Source organism: Pyrus communis, chromosome 6 (genome assembly GCF_963583255.1).
Source record: "Pyrus communis chromosome 6, drPyrComm1.1, whole genome shotgun sequence".
Taxonomy (NCBI): Eukaryota; Viridiplantae; Streptophyta; class Magnoliopsida; order Rosales; family Rosaceae; genus Pyrus; species Pyrus communis.
In genome coordinates, this window is record NC_084808.1 from 18,660,776 (window position 1) to 18,680,388 (window position 19,613).

The following is a 19,613-nucleotide window of genomic DNA, read 5'->3' on the forward strand; positions in this document are numbered from 1 at the left end:
ATATGCACATATGTATGATAAATGTATGCATTAGTTATGGCAAAATTTATGAAGTAAATTGATAAATATCGTCGCTATTCATTGATTTTCTTATATTTTGCAGATGTAAAGTGAAGTTTGCATTTCACCATCCATTTTCATATCGATCCTTAATTTTTCAGATATTTCAACAAAAATATCAACAATTCCGTAGCTCTACATGTAATGTACTGGTTTGTATTTGGGGTAGACCTAAAAATATCTTCATTTAATGGTTACTAGCCAATAAGCACACAATCTGTGTATGTGAACAATTTCATTTTATTTTTTGTTTTTTATTAAGGAGTGATTAGTTTTTAAAAATTTAAAAAGAGTATGAAAAAACGATGGTGGAACAACTTCTCTTAATAAGTGCATATTTTATCTTAATATTACATAATTATTGTTTTGTCATTCTTATGTAAATATTGTGAATCAAAAGTGAGGATAAAATAGGAAAAATAGGGATATGATTCTTATTTTTTCAAAAGATACAAAATTACTATTTTGCCCTCCTTATGTAAGTATTGTGCATCAAAAGTGAGGGCAAAATAGAAAAAAAAAATTGATAAAAAGTTGACAAATGGGATTCTCTTAATAATAGTATATATAGATATTAACCTCCTATGCTAAAAAAAAACAACAGCAAAATTTGGTTATTTGAAATTACATTTATGCTCCATATTTCTTATTCATGCTCTATTTTAATTAAATTGTTAAACTGATAATTTTATAAAATTTTGATTGACGTTATATTAATTAATAGAGATATATAGATATTAACCTCCGATGCTGCAAAATTCTCTCATAAGTTGAGATAAACCGTTAAATTCCCGCCACTTTGGAAATTAACCGACTGTACAGAAACATCCCTAAAATCCTCCCTCTCTCCCACACTCAGCTTCACCCATGAGCTTCGCTTACCGTGCCGTCACAACGGTAACATTCCCCTCTTTCCCGCTGAACCCTAATCCCAAAACCCTAATTGCCTCAAATTTCACTCACCCGAGCTCACTGAACAAAACCCTTATACAAGCAAAGCCGAGATTAAGCCTCCAAATTCGAGCTGCGGCGAGCGATAGCAGCCAAAGCCCGTGGTGGGTGAACGTTTTGCCGACCAAAGCTTTCGGAGCCGAGAAATTCCTCAGGCTGATTTCAGGCGCGACTGCTAGCCCCATCTGCCAGTACGTCTCGGAACCCACCACCTTCCTTCATTCTGTGGACCCCAGAATCAAATTGGTATGCTTAATTTTGATGGGCATTTCCTGGTTTTTTATGATAAATGGTGGGTTTGGTCTAATTTGGTACCGTATATTTAGCTGAAAAGGATGAATTGATGTATGGGTTTTGGGTTTCGATGGCATTTAAAGTTCAAGTTTTTATTTTTGATTTTAGGTATTTCAGTTTGCTTCGTATTGAGTTTCTAGTGTTATGTGTTTGATATGTATATGTTGCGGAGCAATTTGATAAGACTGATAAAAAAATGTTCCCTTTTCTTCTTCTTCCTGATTTTAATTGTGTTACAACATAGAACTTTAATATGAAAGAATGTTGTTGTTCACTTGTCTTTTCTTTTTTCTGTACCAGAGAGAGGGTTAGGGAACATTAAATGGTTGTTTCCGTGTCCAAGTTTCGACTTGGCCTGTCAACATGCGAGGTTTAGGAAGAACCGATTTGTATAGTGTAAGAAATTGCAACGGCAGTGCCCTTTAAAATTTTAGATGAGAGGAGTAGAATTCCATGCATATGATACACCTGAAATCTCCAACTATTATTGAAGGGCGGCGACTCTCAATCCTTAAGAGATGACATTTCTATTGAATATACTAGCTAAGTCAAGTAGAAACATCATATGGAATGAGATTTTTTTAGATCAACCAAAATTTTGAGCACAATCAAATGATTTTAAAGCGGAGGCTGTTTATGTTGTTAAATGCACTTAACAATCAAATGGTAATGATATCATTTTGCATCCTGGGCCTCTGTCTTTTGTTAAAGCATATTTGTAAATAACACCTCACTGTTGGTAAAGTTTGCATGATAAATTTTTTTTGGGATAGGGCATATATGCGGTTATGTAACTTCTGTTTTATTACCTTTTTTCATTTTGACCATGCAGGTTTGGCTTTTGGCTCTAGTTGTTTTACCAGCAAGGTCACATATAATACTGCGCTTTGGATTAGTAGTATACTTGGCCGTTTTGTCAATATGGATTCTTCCAAGACACACATGGATGGTAAATAACTAAGCACCAGCCTATGAGTCAGGAGCTAGTTTTAATTGTACTAATTTCTTAGTCTTTAGTATTTTATTAACAAGGCCTTAGTGATGCATCTGGTATTTTGTTATTCCTTCTTCCTTTGTTGTGAATCGATAATCAAGATACTAATGCAGGATATTTTCTTGGTTACAGGACCAACTGGGAAGAGTGTCCTTGATTTCTGGAATTTTATTCATTATGCTGGGGCTGGGTTCAGATGGTGTACCACCGCTTGTTCAGTTGAGAACCCCACCTTCTGCAATGATGGGATTATCAAATCTTCCTGCATCCCTGGAAGGTTACTCATATTTAATTATGAAGCTAGGTCCAATACAGTTTACAAGGAAGGGGTTGTCTGTAGCGAGCACAGCTGCTTGCTTAACCTTTACTGTAAGTTGCTTCTATCTCTGCTCGGTGCACCTTTTGCCTCTTATTAAATAACAATATGTTTGGGTGCCCATTGAAATCACATTATAAGGGTGTGTTTGTATATGTAGGGACACAAATTTTGAGATTAAAGTGATGTAACCATACAATTGATGAAGAAGCTTGTATTTATACTGATAATTAGGCTTTGTATTTTTGTGAAAGGTCTTTCAAAGTGCGAGCCTTTGCCTTACAACCACAACCCCTGAAGAACTTGCATTTGCTTTGCGGTGGTTTATGCTCCCTTTGACACATCTTGGTGTGCCAGTGGCTGAAATTATTCTTACCCTCATGCTTTCATTGAGGTTCATCAATCTGGTTTTTGATGAGGTATGGGGATTGGTCAATAAGATTTGTGTTCAGTGATTCCAAAATTTTCAGATGATTTTCTTGACAGAGGATTAGTGATGATTTAGCTCTAAAATCTACTCAAACTGATATCTACTCCTTTGGAATATACTTCTAATGTGTTTGTAGGTTCGGAATGTTGCATTGGGGATTGTGTCTCGTAGGATAAACTGGGAACAGCTGACAATGGTGGAAACAATTGATCGTAAGCATGCATCCAACATATGAATTTTTGTGTTGTTATTGTTGGTCTTCTCGTCCTTAGCTACAAATGAATCTGAGTTGTAGGGTCCTCAAAGCAGGAAGAGTTTCTGCTATCTAAATTTTATCATATTTGTGTGTTGTTCACACTGTATAACGCTTATAGCCCCCTTTGTTTATGGATATTGTCTAGTTTGGTCTAGTAAATATCTTTTCAGCTTGACTGAGTAATCTTAACAATCTGATTCCTTCATCTTTTATGAATTCTGTGCTATGTTAAAGATGTTTCGTTGCCTACATGTAGAACTACCTCATGCTCTATCACTTTAGTGTAACTGTCAGCTTAGATGATGAGGGACAAACTGATATTAAACATTTATCTATTTGAACACCGTCTTATCACCTTTTTCTTGATTGTCATTGGTGACTTTCCTTTTATGATTTGGTTCTTACTTTTCAGTTTTATTTGCCTACTTCCGTCGGATCTTCACAAATATTTTTAGCCATGCAGAGCAGATTTCACAGGTTTGTGCATTAACTCACAGAAGTAAGAGAGAAAAAGTAATTCTGGTTTTGCATGTTTCACCAATGTTATGGCTTTTACAGGCAATGATTGTCAGAGGTTTTAGAGGGGACAGCAATGCTCATAAGATTTACTTGTTATCAGATCCATCCATCGGGACTGCAGATATCATTTCCCTGTTATGCCTGGTTGGTGTAATAGGTGCTTCCGTATGGTTTGGCTACTTTCTAGTCTGATCTGCTGTGAAACTTTTCATCGGTAATCCCCCCTTTTATTTCTCCGCCTATTTGTTTGGGACAGGTAGTTTTAGCTTTGCGCTTGTGTCTCTGATTCGATCAATATGTCCTACAGGGGAAAAATATTGTTGATGATATAGTACCATATACCGACACACATAAGAGCCGGCTGTAATTTTGGTAGAACTGTATTATCAGTAGATAGAGTTCTGCAGTCTATGGAAGAAAATTCGTCAATGTTCCTACAAAGAAGCGGTGAAGGTCCTTCCTGGTTTCTGGAATGCCAATCAAGAATTTACAGAGTTCTTAAAGGATCGGAGATACCTCGAGGGTTCTGGCTGTCCCAACTAAACGAAAATCAACATCAAACTAACAGTGTGTTGGATGGTTGAAACTTAAAACTTTGGGATTAGCTTACCAACAATGTTTCCTGATAAAGCCTTCTTATGCATTGCACCTTTTGGTTATACATGATAAAAGAAAACAATGCAAAATCTCACTGATTTGTGCTGCCGAGGATAGTTGTTTGATTTCAAAGTAATTATTATCAGATACTGATTAAAAGCGATTAGTGAATAATCAGAAATACTTAAGATAAAACATAATTTTGAGTCATCGATCGCACGACGGCATGTCCTGATGATAGTCAAGGTGACAAACTATTGAACTAAGAATTATTCGATAACCAAAAGTTTTGTATAAATGATCATGAGTACAATCATGAATTATTGCCTATCTATTTCTCGTCTTAGTATTTCTATCAACAAGTGCCTCCTTAGTGAGTCTTTCTTTGTAAGTAATTTAATTGTGTTGGTGTGTCATCAGCTCCTCTAGATCTACTTTGTTAGAATCATTAACTTCGTTGACAGTGTTCGCACAAAATTCGTGTTGGTAGGAGACTAGTTGGTTCGTTGCCAGTTACTTTTCGGACTCGAAGTTGCTCATTATCAAAGAGTGTCCTCTTGTTCATTATATTCAAGGCTTTGTGCGTAGAAGTTTTTATCAAGAGTGACATTTCTCTAGCTATGGAGTGCCATCTCAATCCTCTGAGTTTGGATGTGAATGATTTTGCCCTCAAACTCACGGGCACGGTGGTAATTAGCTTTGCCAAGTTGGCATTTTATTTTATATTAAAGTTTTTTTAAATTGAAGATCTCTCGAATGTTATTTCGAATGTACTCTTTGATATTTGTGTCAATTCTTAATTTTATATTAAAAGTGTTAATAAATAGAATATCGTAAGAAAATTTTATTTGCACGCGTGTTAGAAAAACATTTTCACGCATGCATGTCAATAATTAGGTATTTGAGCCCAAAATATTTTAATGCCTATATAAACGCATATGATCTTAATTTTTATCATATTTTCGTCTTTTGTCGTAGGAAAATCTTAGATTAGTTGCAATCAATATGGCTCCAACTTGGCGCACGTTAGTGAAAGTTGTGGTTGTTCTCGCCATCATCACCACGGTGGCTGCCAGAGGCAGAGATGACTGTGGAGTCAGCGGAGGTGAAGGTGCCAGCGGCGGAGGAGATGGCAGTACTGGTGGTGGTGTGCCTAGCACTGGTGCAGGAGTGGGTCGTTTGGTACGTAATAATGCCATGATACCGGCGTATGGTATTGTCTGGTGCATAGCGTTTCATTACTTGCGGAATGCGTTGTGGCGGTGCTAATCATACTGCGGCGGACATGGACATGTTCATGTGTTGTTTCAAAGACGGCTTCTTTAATTCGTGACACGGCATTATAGGTTAAATACTGATGAACGATCACCCCTTAATATAATTCTGAAACGCCAACGGTCCGTTTGATTGATAATAGAATGAAAATTGTATAACTAAAAATACAACCTGAAAAATTGTTAAAACAGCTGCACAAACCCTAACAGTAAAAGAAATAAAACCGGAAAGTACAAAAATAATTCAAATATGTTTTGACCCACTAAATAACCTCAAACGCCCGAAATTTATCATCGATTGTTGCCAAGCAACGAGTTTGATTCGTCTCTTCCTTTCCAGAAAGGTTTCCAGAAATTTATCATCGATTGTTGCCAAGCAACGAGTTTGATTCTGTTGGAAATTCAACTCAAAACAAGTTGGTGCTAGCCATTGTTGAAAATCAATGTCAAAGTTAGGCATTGAAAGTTAGGCAATGTTAGGTATGGTTGAATAAAAATTATTAGGTGCAATTAATGTGTTTTGTGTGGTAATAAATAATCTTAGTTTAATCATTTGGTTTGCTATAAATACCCAAGCTCTCAAGCATTGTAAATCATCCCATCCAAATCCCACTTCCAATTGTGAAGAAGCTTGTAAGCTTTCTTATTCCAATAGTTTGTAAACCTTTTTCATATATCAAAGTCCAAGTGTTTTGCCAAAGCTTGTTGCTTCCCTCCTTTCTCTATTTCTTTCTTTGTCCAATTTTATTTGAGAGTGCAAAGTGAAAGAGGTGTGATAGAGTTTGTAAACTTATCACCCACATATTTTGGTATTGAGTTAGTAAACTGTCAAATACCAACAATTGGTATCAGAGCCAGAATACCATTCTGGCAGGTGCAGCAGTTATGGCGTCCAACTTAGTGCAACTCCAAGTTCCCACATTGAAGAAAGAAAATTATGAAAGATGGTGCATCCAATTCAAAGCATTGTTTGGATCACAGGAGCTATGGGAAGTTGTCAGTAGTGGGTATGTTGTACCCACTGCCGAGCAAGAAGCCGTATATACTGCGGATCAAAGGAACACTCTCAAGGACTTACGAAAGAAGGACCAAAAGGCGCTGTATCTTCTATACCAGGGTTTGGAAGATTCAACGTTCGAGAAGGTTGCAGAAGCAACAACGAGCAAGCAAGTATGGGATACACTCAGTACAATCTACAAAGGAGTAGATCGAGTCAAGAAAGTGAGGTTACAATCACTTCGAGCAGATTTTGAAACTGCTCATATGAATGAAGGGGAGAGCATCTCCGACTATCACTCAAGGCTCATTGTGATAGTAAATCAGATGAGGAGAAATGGCGAGAGACTCGATGAAGTACGAGTTGTGGAGAAGATACTCCGGTCACTCACATCTAAGTTTGAGCATGTGGTGACTGCCATTGAGGAATCCAAGGATTTGGAGGTGATGAGCGCAGAAGAGCTACTAGGATCCCTCCTAGTTCACGAGCAACGCATTCAGAAGAATGCAAGCCCCACAACGCTAGAGCAAGCTTTGGAGTCAAAGTTGAATATTGACAAACCAAATAAAGGTCGTGGGCAGTGGAACTCACGTCGTGGGAGCTCATCCAACCGTAGCCGAGGACGAGCCCGAGGAAGAGGTCGAGGCTATGCACAAAATCAAGGTCAGTCTCAGGAGTGGAGATCTACTCGAGGAAAGGCGCATATCCAGTGTCACAACTGTAAGCAATATGGACATTATGCCAATGAATGTTCACATAAAAATGGTGAGCATGTCAACATGGCAGAATCAAGTGGAAATACTGATGAAGAACTTACAGTCTTACTAGCACACCATGATTCCAGTAGCCAACAAGATGTTTGGTATTTGGACTCTGGTGCAAGCAATCACATGTGTGGAAAGAAGGAGTTTTTTGCCGAACTCAAAGAAGGGGCCTATGGATCTGTAAGTCCTGGTGACTCCTCAAAGTTGCCAGTTGAAGGCAAAGGGAAGATCAAGATCATCCAGAAGGATGGAAGAGAAGAATACATCTCCGATACCTACTACATACCAGGTATGAAGAGCAACATTCTGAGCATTGGTCAACTGCTCCAGAAAGGGTACATTATACATATGGAGAACATGCTTCTCACTCTCAGGAATGCAAGGAGAAAGCTTATTGCACGTGTTCGAATGTCAAGGAACCGGATGTTTCCGTTGAATTTGAACACAAAGATTGGAAGCTGCAACATCGGTGTAATGGAAGATGAGTCATGGAAATGGCATCTTCGATTTGGCCATCTTAATTTCAATGGCCTAAAGTTGCTGTCAAGTGGAGGAATGGTTCGTGGTCTACCCCAGATTGAAGCCACACGCCAAGTATGTGAAGGTTGTGTGTTTGGCAAGCAAGCACGACTATCGTTCCCTGTTGGTGATACATGGAGAGCAAAGGCACCACTGCAGTTGGTGCACACAGATATATGTGGTCCATTGGATCCCATGTCTTATGGAGGTAATAGGTATTTTATTACCTTCATTGATGATTTCAGTAGAAAGACTTGGGTCTATTTTCTCAAGGAGAAGTCAGCTGCCCTAAAAATTTTCAAGGAGTTCAAGGCACTCACAGAGGCAGAAAGTAACCACAAGCTTGTGGCTGTGAGATCAGATAGAGGTGGAGAGTACACCTCCAATGCTTTCCAAGCATACTGCAAGGAGCAAGGAATTAGGCATCAACTTACTGCTGCCTATACCCCACAGCAAAATGGGATAGCCGAAAGAAAGAATCGAACCATCCTTGACATGACAAGGTCCATGCTTAAGGAGAAGAATTTGCCAAAAGAGTTATGGGCAGAAGCTGTAGCTTGTTCGATTTATTTGTTGAATCGATGTCCAACAAAGAGTGTCAAGAGGATGACACCACAAGAGGCTTGGAGTGGATACAAGCCGAATGTTACACACCTAAGAATTTTTGGGTGTGTTGCATATGCTCAAGTTCCAGAAGCCAAGAGGAGGAAACTTGATGATAGAGGTGAGAAGTGTGTGTTTGTGGGCTATAGTGAAGAGTCCAAGGCATACAAGCTCTACAACCCACTAACTGGCAAACTAGTGGTTAGTAGAGATGTCATCTTCAGTGAGGAAGAGACATGGACGTGGAACAACAAAGAAGTCAGTAAAGAGAAGATCGTCTCCACTGATTTTGAAGAACCAGAAGTTGTACCACCGATTGAGCAACAGCCTGCTCAAACAATCACAACAACTCCAGTGCACAGAATTGCAAGGAGTGGTCCTACATCTAGTGAGGAAAGCAGCTCCTCAACTCCAGTAAGGTTAAGGAGTCTCACAGAGATTTATGGACAAGAAGAAGAAGAAGAAACCAACCTTTTCTGCTTGTATGCAGACCACGAGCCTTTCTCATTCAATGAAGCTGTGGAAGAAGATTGTTGGAAGAAAGCCATGGAAGAAGAGATCCATGCCATCGAGAAGAATGACACTTGGGAGCTGACAAAGCTCCCACCAAATCAGAAGGCTATTGGTGTCAAGTGGGTTTACAAGATCAAACGCACTGCAGATGGGAGTGTGGATCGATACAAATCAAGGCTTGTAGCAAAGGGCTACAAACAGAAGTATGGAGTGGACTATGATGAAGTCTATGCTCCAGTTGCGAGACTTGACACGGTAAGATTGCTAATCTCTCTTGCCGCACATCATAAATGGAAAATTTATCAACTAGATGTCAAGTCAGCCTTCCTTAATGGAGTACTTGAGGAAGAAGTGTACGTGGAACAACCGGAAGGCTTCCAAGTACAAGGAGAAGAAGATAAGGTGTATCGTTTGAAGAAGGCTTTGTACGGCCTCAAGCAAGCACCACGAGCTTGGAACTCAAGGATCGACAACTACCTTCACCAAAATGGATTTCAGAAATGTCCATACGAGCATTCAGTTTACATGAAGAATGGTGAAAAAGGGGAGTTCTTAATTATTTGTCTCTATGTAGATGATTTATTGTTTACAGGAAACAATGAGGCAATGTTCCATGAGTTCAAGCAATCCATGTTCAGTGAATTCGAGATGACTGACAATGGATTAATGTCATACTTTCTTGGCATAGAAGTGAAGCAAGAAAGTGATGGTATCTACATCTCTCAACAAAGGTACATGAGAGACATATTGAAGAAGTTCAATATGGACAAGTGCAACACTGTCAATACCCCAGTCGCAACTGGATTGAAGCTGTCCAAAGGAGGAGAGGGTGAGTTTGTAAACTCAACAGTGTACAAAAGCCTCGTTGGAAGCCTAAGGTACCTTACAATCACAAGACCTGATATAGTTTATGGTGTTGGACTCGTGAGTCGATACATGGAAACACCAAGGGAGTCTCATTGGCTGGCCGCCAAGAGAATTTTGAGGTACATAAGAGGTACTCTAAACTATGGTCTATTTTATAATTTTGGTGAAGATGCAAAATTATTTGGTTATTCAGATAGTGATTGGGGAGGTGACCAAGATGAAAGGAAAAGCACAACTGGCTATGTGTTTTTTCTAGGATCAACAGCTTTCTCATGGACTTCAAAGAAGCAATCAATTGTTGCTTTGTCATCATGTGAAGCCGAGTATGTTGCTGTAGCCTCAACCGTGTGTGAGGCAATTTGGTTAAGAAATCTGTTGAAGTCAGTGTGTCATCCACAAGTGGAATCGACTGTGATTCACGTAGATAACGTGTCTGCAATCAAACTTGCAAAGAATCCTGTTCAACATGGAAGGAGCAAGCACATTGATACCAGGTTCCATTTTCTAAGGGACCATGTGAAGCAAAAGACAATTGAACTTGTCTACTGTCACACCAAGGAACAAGTGGCAGACATCTTCACAAAGCCATTGCCAATTGAAACATTCCGGCTACTGCGTGAAATGCTAGGAATGAAGGCGTTTTGATTTGAGGAGGTGTGTTGGAAATTCAACTCAAAACAAGTTGGTGCTAGCCATTGTTGAAAATCAATGTCAAAGTTAGGCATTGAAAGTTAGGCAATGTTAGGTATGGTTGAATAAAAATTATTAGGTGCAATTAATGTGTTTTGTGTGGTAATAAATAATCTTAGTTTAATCATTTGGTTTGCTATAAATACCCAAGCTCTCAAGCATTGTAAATCATCCCATCCAAATCCCACTTCCAATTGTGAAGAAGCTTGTAAGCTTTCTTATTCCAATAGTTTGTAAACCTTTTTCATATATCAAAGTCCAAGTGTTTTGCCAAAGCTTGTTGCTTCCCTCCTTTCTCTATTTCTTTCTTTGTCCAATTTTATTTGAGAGTGCAAAGTGAAAGAGGTGTGATAGAGTTTGTAAACTTATCACCCACATATTTTGGTATTGAGTTAGTAAACTGTCAAATACCAACAGATTCGTCTCTTCCTTTCCAGAAAGGTTTCCAGAAATTTATCATCGATTGTTGCCAAGCAACGGTACCTGGAATTGATCATGAATCGGTTAGGCATTGATGTAGCTGTGCTGTGTGCACCAGCTGCTGATTGTCTGTCTATTTAATCTAGCAGTTTATATATGATCTTGTTTGTTCAAATTTTGAAAATAAAAAACAAAAAATAGTGCTTTCTTTCAAGATTTCTTGTTTCTTTCTATTCAGATGCAGTTTTCACTTTCATTTCTTCCAATATTTATTGATCTTCATATGTACACACATGTGTTCATGAGCTTTGTAGTTAAGTTCATGCGTCTTTAACAAGTCACATTCGTAATTTATTTTCTGTGTCATAGCTAGTCATGAGCTTTGTGTGGTAAATTCTTGTGTCATAACTCGGCCGCCTCAGGGTGTAGATATTAGAGCATTTGAATCATGTGCCTGTTTCTGTACCTAGTGTTAATCGAGAAACTGTTGGACCCAAATGTAATGGAATGTCTGTTGGGCATACGAGGTGATTAATTTATGTTTATCTATTAATCGTTGTTTTCTTTTCTTTCTTCCTAGTTTCTTATCTCTGAAATGTTTCTTCTTAAAAACATTGGTCGACCAGCAGCCAGAAAACCATGGAACAGAAGAGGTCTACTTTTCACCTGCAACATCAACATTCCAAATGGTCTACATCACCCTCAACAAACAATCGCCTGAGGAAGCAGAGGAGAAAAGCCTCTCCTAGAAGCTTACCATGGTGTTCAAGGTAATAAGAATACCCTTGCTGTTTGTTTATTCAAATATCATTGCAAAGGAAATGTGAGAGAAAACCAAGATAAATGGTCTTTGCGTTTCTAAGGAACTAATTAGGCTAAGCAACAAGCATTTCCCTTAATAATCTTGGCTTCTCTGGATGGTGTTCTAATTTCCACTCTATTTTTGGACTGGTTGCTAATCTAATCCAACCAAGGGCGTTTTCTAATCTCAAGTGCTTTAGGTGTTGCAATAAGTTTCATTGTGTTGTTATCTTGGTTACCCATCCCCCCACCCCTCCTCCCGCCTCGCATGAGTTATTGATCAGATGGAAAGTTATTGTGTCTAGATTCTAGAAGCAGGTTTCAATCATGCTTGTTATGTTCGACTGTACTCAGATACCATTCGTTTGGGATTTGAATATGTTGTGCTAGGATAGCACCAAATCAATTTTTGGAACCAACTCAAGCTAACCCACAGGAAATATATCAAATAAAATGCAAGAACAAAATATAAAAGACACCAAAATTTTAACGAGGTTCCTCAACAGTCAGTGTAACTGGAGTACGTCCTCGGAGCAGTAGGAGCTCACCCAATAATCCACTATCAACCAAATGGGAGTTTACAAAGTGTTGGCAATCTCACAACCCTTAACCCCAATACACCCAAAAGCTCTCACACACCAAAGAAACAAATAGAGAAGAAAATATAGTGATTAATTTCTTTTTCTATACAAAGCTCAAAGCTATTACAATTACTTTGATGGATGATTACTATTCAAAGAGAAGAGCACCTTCTTCTCTTCGAAATGGGGTTGCTGCTCCAGATTTCTTCTTCTTCTCTGCCCTCTGTTTTTCAGCTCTCACTCTCTCCCTTAAACAATGAGGATAATTGCTATCCTTTAATTAAAACCCCAAAGCCATCCGTGGCTTTTTCCATGGGTCAAGACAAAAAAAAAAAAAACCAATTCCCTTTTTTCCTCCCCAAAACAAGGAAGACACAATGATGTTGTCCATCTTCTTTTTTTTCTTTTCAACAAACATCATCATGTCCACTTGGCCACTAATTCAACAATCTCCACCTTGGCCAAGTTCCGAAAACGCCATGATAAGCCAACCAACACAATTGACACAAAAAATCACTCCCAAACACTAGCAAGAGAACAGCTCATGCCGAGCCAATTCTCCAAAAACTCCTACTGCTCAACGCCTTCTTTATATAGGCAAAATGTGAGCCAAGTTCAAGCAAAGAACAAACTTGGCTACACCAACAACCTTAGTCAACATATCAGCGGGGTTGTCTTTAGTTGGAATCTTCTGGAGAATGATCTCCCCTTCACCAACTACTTCACGAACAAAGTGATAACGCACATCTATGTGCTTGGTCCTCGCATGATGAACCTGATACTTAGCCAAATAAATGGCACTCTGACTATCACAATGTACCTCTACCTGCTTCTGATCAACCCCCAAATCTCTAATCAGTCCATGTATCCAAATGGCCTCCTTTATAGCTTCAGCAACTGCCATATATTCAGCCTCTGTAGTAGACAAGGCAACAGACGACTGCAAAATGGACCTCCAACAAACTGGCCCTTTAGCCATAGTAAATACATAGCCTGTAGTAGACTTCCTTCCATCCAGATCACCTGCATAATCTGAATCAACATAACCAACAGCAAAATGACCAATACCAGAGTCATCCCTCTCAAAGCATAAACCAACATCTCGAGTACCATGGAGATACCTCAATATCCACTTAGCTGCATTCCAATGCTCTTTACCAGGATTATGCATATATCGACTCACCATGCCAACTGCATGAGCAATATCCGGTCTAGAGCATACCATTACATACATCAAACTACCAACCAAATTTGCATATGGTATATTTTTCATTTGTAGCTTCTCTTGATCAGTTTTAGGACATTGTAGAGAACTCAATTTAAAATGAGGAGCCAAAGGGGTACTAACCGGTTTAGTTGAATCATGAACTCCAAACTTCCGAATCAACTTCTCAAGGTATTGTCTTTGATTCAAGCATACCAAACCTTTCTCTCTGTCTCTAGTGATCTCCATGCCAAGGATCTTCTTTGCTTCACCAAGATCCTTCATCTCGAACTCATTCTTCATTTGCTTCTTCAATTTCTCAATCTCTTCGACATTCTTTGAGGCAATCAACATATCATCAACATATATCAATAAATAAATGAAAGACCCATCTTGCAACTTCTTGAAGTACACACAATGATCATATTGACTTCTAGAATAATTTTGGTCTCTCATAAATTTATCAAACCTCAAATACCATTGTCTTGGAGATTGCTTCAAGCCATAAAGTGATTTCTTCAACTTGCAAAACAAATTCTCTTTCCCTTTCACTTTATACCCATCCGGTTGACACATATAGATCTCTTCATTCAAATCACCATGTAGGAAAGCCGTCTTCACATCGAGTTGCACAAGTTCAAGATCATATTGTGCAACAAGAGCTAACATAATGCGAATTGAGGAGTGCTTCACAACTGGAGAAAAGATTTCATTGTAGTCAATGCCCTCCTTTTGTGCATACCCTTTAGCAACTAATCTTGCTTTGAATCTCACATTGCTTTTCTCATCAGCATCTTCCTTCTTGGCATACACCCATTTGCAACCAATAGCTTTCTTACCCTTAGGCAATTTAACTAACTCCCAAGTCTTGTTCTTCAAGAGAGAATTCATCTCATCACCCATGGCATTGCACCACTTCTCATTTTCCTCACTCTCAATGGCTTCCTCAAAATTGGATGGAATCTCATCAGTGATAATAGGAAGAGCAAAAGCAACATAGTCACTAGACCGAGCTGGCTTGGTAATATTTCTCTTTCCTCTGTTCTTCGTAATAGACTCTTGAGGTGAAACCTGCTCTTCAACTTGAATAAAATCTTCAAGTTCAACTTCTTCAACATCCTCATGGTCTTCCACTTCTTCACTTGTAGTGGCTTCGACATCAGCGGAAATAGGATTTGAAGTACTAGAGGCAACTTTCTCAAGCTCCACCTATTGGACATCTTTCACATTCTTCTCAGAGTCTCTAAACATATTTTCTTCATCAAATGTCACATCTCTGCTGATTACAAGTTTTTTCATCTCTGGGCACCATAACCTGTAACCTTTGACACCACTACTAAAACCAAGAAAGATAGCCTTTTTGGCTCTAGGATCAAGTTTATTTCCAGTTACATGAAAATAAGCAGGTGAACCAAAAATACGAATATAATCATAATCAGTAGAAGGTTTTCCAGTCCATACCTCCATTGGTGTCTTACCCTGAACAGCAGCTGAGGGTAATTGGTTGATGATGTGACATGCATAAGTAACTGCCTCTGCCCAAAACGACTTGCTCAAACCCGACTGAGACAACATGCATCTAACCTTCTCAAGCAAGGTTCGATTCAATCTTTCTGCAACTCCATTTTGTTGTGGAGTTCCCCGGACACTAAAATGTCTCACAATCCCTTCCTCTTTGCAAACTTTAAAGAAAGGGTCGGATGTGTATTCACCACCATTATCCGATCTCAAAATCTTAATCTTTCTCCCAGTCTGGTTCTCAACCATTTTCTTCCAACCCAAGAAAATACTCAACACCTCACTCTTGTGCTTCATAGTGTAGACCCAAGACCTTCTTGAATAATCATCAACAAAGGTCACGAACCAATGTCTACCACTCAAAGAGGGAGTCTTTGTAGGACCCCAAACATCCGAATGCACATAATCAAGAATGTCTTTCGTCTGATGTACAGCAGTACCAAACTTCACTCTAGTTTGCTTCCCCAAGACACAATGCTCACAGAAATCAAGCTTACAAGTCGTGGCACCTTTTAGAAGACCTTGTTTCACAAGCCCTTGTAGAGCTTTCTCACCGGCATGGCCTAATCTCATATGCCACAATCTAGTAGTATCAGAATCGGATGTGCCCATATTTTCTGAGACTACAGATGCTTCACCTGTCACAGTGCTTCCTTGCAATAAATACAAATGGCCACATCGAGGAGCTTTCATCACAACAAGTGCACCATAAGTCACCTTCAATGTCTGCCCATCTGAATGAAACCTGAAGCCCTTGGCTTCCAAAGTTCCCAAAGAAATAAGATTTTTCTTCAAATTCGGTACATACCGAACACCTGTCAACTCTTTAACCATGTCATCATGCAACTTCAAACGAACTGTACCAATCCCTTTTGTTGTGCAAGGATTGTCATCTCCCATGAACACAACACCGCCATCAAACTCTTTCAAGCTTGAAAACCAATCCTTGTGAGGAGTCATATGATGAGTACAACCCGTATCCAACACCCACTTAGTAGCACAATCCAATGATGAGGAAGTGGTTAAAGCAAAATCAGAAAAATCTGTTTCAACCTCAGCAACATTAGCTTCAGAACTTTCTTTGCCTTTGGTCTTCAATCTAGGACAATCTTTCTTCCAATGGCCCTTATTACGACAAAAGGCACATTCATCCCTTTCCAAAGGTTTTCTACCTTTAGAGTTTCCTCTAGGTCGAGACTGTGATTTTTTCCTGCTAGAAGAGGATCTCCTCTCCGATGATCTACCTCTAACAAATAAAGCTTCAGATGTACTATCATGATTTTTATCTCTATGCCTCATTTCATAATTCATCAAGGCATTTGACACATCTTCAAATTTCACAGTTTCTTTACCATGCATAATAGTGGTAACAAAATGCTCATAAGAGTCCGGCAAGGAATTCAACAATATTAAGGCCTTATCTTCATCCTTAATATCCTCATCTAAATTTAACAAGTCGGCAATCAACTTATTAAAAGCACCAAGGTGTCTAATCATTTTTGTACCTTCTTTGTATTGGAAGCGGTAGAGCTTTTTCTTCAAGTGTAGCCGGTTCTCTGCACTCTTCGTCATATACTTGTCTTCCAATTTTTGCCACAACACACTTGCCAAAGTCTCCCGCATCACAAAATACTTCTGATTTTTTGCAAGGCACAACCGAATTGAAGAGCAAACCCACAAATTTAATTTCTCCCATTCCAGTTTTGACATAGCTTCAGGCTTCTCTCCCAAGGCGGCAAGAAGATCTTGTTGAGCCAACACATCTTTAACCTCACATTGCCACATCCCGAAGTTGTTTGTGCCATCAAACTTTTCCACTTCGAACTTTGCATTTTGCACCGTAGTTCTTGCAAACCCGGAGCTGCTTCCAAAAGGATTCTCATCTTGCCCGTCTGACATCTTTGGCAACTAGACAGTACCCAAGAGCAACCAGTGCTCTGATACCAATTGTTGTGCTAGGATAGCACCAAATCAATTTTTGGAACCAACTCAAGCTAACCCACAGGAAATATATCAAATAAAATGCAAGAACAAAATATAAAAGACACCAAAATTTTAACGAGGTTCCTCAACAGTCAGTGTAACTGGAGTACGTCCTCGGAGCAGTAGGAGCTCACCCAATAATCCACTATCAACCAAATGGGAGTTTACAAAGTGTTGGCAATCTCACAACCCTTAACCCCAATACACCCAAAAGCTCTCACACACCAAAGAAACAAATAGAGAAGAAAATATAGTGATTAATTTCTTCTCTATACAAAGCTCAAAGCTATTACAATTACTTTGATGGATGATTACTAACCAAAGAGAAGAGCACCTTCTTCTCTTCGAAATGGGGGTGCTGCTCCAGATTTCTTCTTCTTCTCTGCCCTCTGTTTTTCAGCTCTCACTCTCTCCCTTAAACAATGAGGATAATTGCTATCCTTTAATTAAAACCCCAAAGCCATCCGTGGCTTTTCCCATGGGTCAAGACATAAAAAAAAAAAAACCAATTCCCTTTTTTCCTCCCCAAAACAAGGAAGACACAATGATGTTGTCCACCTTCTTTTTTTTCTTTTCAACAAACATCATCATGTCCACTTGGCCACTAATTCAACAGAATAGAGTTTTCTTTAACATCTCCATTTCCTGATTTAAGCTGCATTCAACTTTAAAGCTTCATTATGGTTTTCTTTATTTTTAAGGCTATACAAGAGGTTTTAAAGCATGACAATGTTTGTTTAACGTGCAACAAACATCGATATCGTTGAGAAGTTGGTGGATATTTACTTTTCTTCTGATTTAAGCTGCATTCAACTTTGAGGGGATTTTGTGCTACTGAGTTATGGTTTTGTTGCTTTCTGTTTCTTCAAATTTGGTACCATTTTATTGTTTTGAGTGTTTGTATGCATATGTAATATAAGCTCCGATTTGGATGAGTAATGCCGTGGAGTACGGTATACGAATAGAAAGGAGGGAGAGCCATAAAAAAATATTGAAAGCTCACCCCAAGTAGGATCATCCAAGTAAATCCGCAAGTTACCCAAGGACAGAAAGAATGTGAACTCTCTGCTATTCACCACTAACAAAACTAGAGGCACCGCCCTTCCTTAGATTGGTTGACCATTAAGTTCCTCACTCTTTTTGCATCATCCCAATTAATTCCAAGATTAATATCCCAAAGGGTACATCAAGAAGGCCAATGCAGAAACAAAAGCCAATTGCTTCTCTTCTCCTAAGCAAACTTTGCTTCTCGTTTGTGGGCGTGCTAGTGAGTTCATTCATGCTGACGTTTAATTGAAATAAAAATTTTACAGGACCTTTCTACTCCACAACGGTTGGAGGACTGAGAAGCTCTGAGAATCCTGAAAGTAAGATCACCCCTGTGCCTGCTACTGACGAAGAGTTCTGGGGTGCAACATTTAAAGGTGATATGAAGCGACTGTCTTTTTGTTTTAGTGAGGGAATAAGTGACTAATTTATAAACACTAGTCAATACTATGGTTTATTGGCATGCTATGCCTGTGGGATTATAGGCATAGGATCTACGTTAATGGTTGAGATGTGTAGTATCGCGTCGCTAATGTAGAGGCTCTGTAAAGTTCCTTTTGGAGATGCGCCTTTGATTTTCTGTTTGGTGGATTGGGTCTAGTTTTATTTTCTGTTTTGCTCTCAGTGCATAGTGTCAGAAAAGCAAAGCTTAGCAATGGAACTGGTAAAAGCCTTAGTTGGATACAGTTTCAAATCATCAGATAAAACACTGCAAAAACTGCTGGTGTTGAGTTTTTGCTGCGAGTTAACTGATGATGTGAGAGTCGAAAGGCTTAAGCTTCCCCTCTGAGGAAACCATATCGCAAGCAATCTGAAAATAACGGATGGACTTGAAACTCCAAATCAGACGCAAAGAAAGCATCAGAGCTGTGACGTTTAGCAAACTGGTGAGAGAATTTGCTCGTACATATGTTTCGAAGATGAAAAGTCCATCCAACTTGAGAAACATGTACCAGATCTCTAGGAACGTTGATGTCATGGACTCATGTGTGGCGAATGGCGGCGGAGATGGTTTCTGGTGAGGGCCAGGGATTTTGTTGAATGCAGATTGTCAGCATTTTGCCACAAACTAGAAGTTTTTTTTCCTGATAGAGGTGCGCCGTCGTCTTCAAAGTCTAAATTTAAATCTGCATCCGTTTCGGTGCGGGAGGTTGTATGGTGTTGGATGCAAGGCATGCATCAGGAGCCATGTACATACCCCAACATTCAAGTGACTGTTTGATAAGAGAATTTGATCTGTACAGCTATGCTTTTGTCCATCTATTTGATCTGAATCATATCGATGATCTTCCTGAGCCTGTATTGGTTGAAATCCTGTTTTCGACTTCCTTGCAATAAAGTATAGCGTTGTGCGGGTGTGGAATCATGACTTTCCAGGGAAAGTAGATCGGTTACTTCAAAGGTCTGGTCATGGA

The 19,613-nt window shown here is 39.2% G+C and overlaps 1 protein-coding gene across 1 annotated transcript; it reads left to right on the plus strand.

Annotated features, from left to right (window-relative positions):
* Positions 1 to 848: 848 nt before the first annotated feature.
* LOC137737949 (protein ABCI12, chloroplastic) lies at positions 849 to 4,576 on the plus strand. The gene is made up of 8 exons (XM_068477537.1): positions 849 to 1,257; positions 2,138 to 2,254; positions 2,432 to 2,668; positions 2,870 to 3,034; positions 3,182 to 3,257; positions 3,714 to 3,778; positions 3,860 to 4,034; positions 4,128 to 4,576. Exons 1-7 carry the CDS (start codon positions 928 to 930, stop codon positions 4,010 to 4,012), a joined length of 1,143 nt encoding a protein of 380 aa, XP_068333638.1. The 5' UTR covers positions 849 to 927; the 3' UTR covers positions 4,013 to 4,034; positions 4,128 to 4,576.
* Positions 4,577 to 19,613: the final 15,037 nt, after the last annotated feature.

Bases quoted from the DNA above. Each gene is read 5' to 3' on its own strand.
- LOC137737949 (XM_068477537.1), top strand. From the start codon at position 928: ATGAGCTTCGCTTACCGTGCCGTCACAACGGTAACATTCCCCTCTTTC. The intron at 2,669-2,869 runs GTAAGTTGCTTC...TTTTTGTGAAAG, and splicing joins CTGCTTGCTTAACCTTTACT to GTCTTTCAAAGTGCGAGCCT. The intron at 3,258-3,713 runs GTAAGCATGCAT...CTTACTTTTCAG, and splicing joins AATGGTGGAAACAATTGATC to TTTTATTTGCCTACTTCCGT.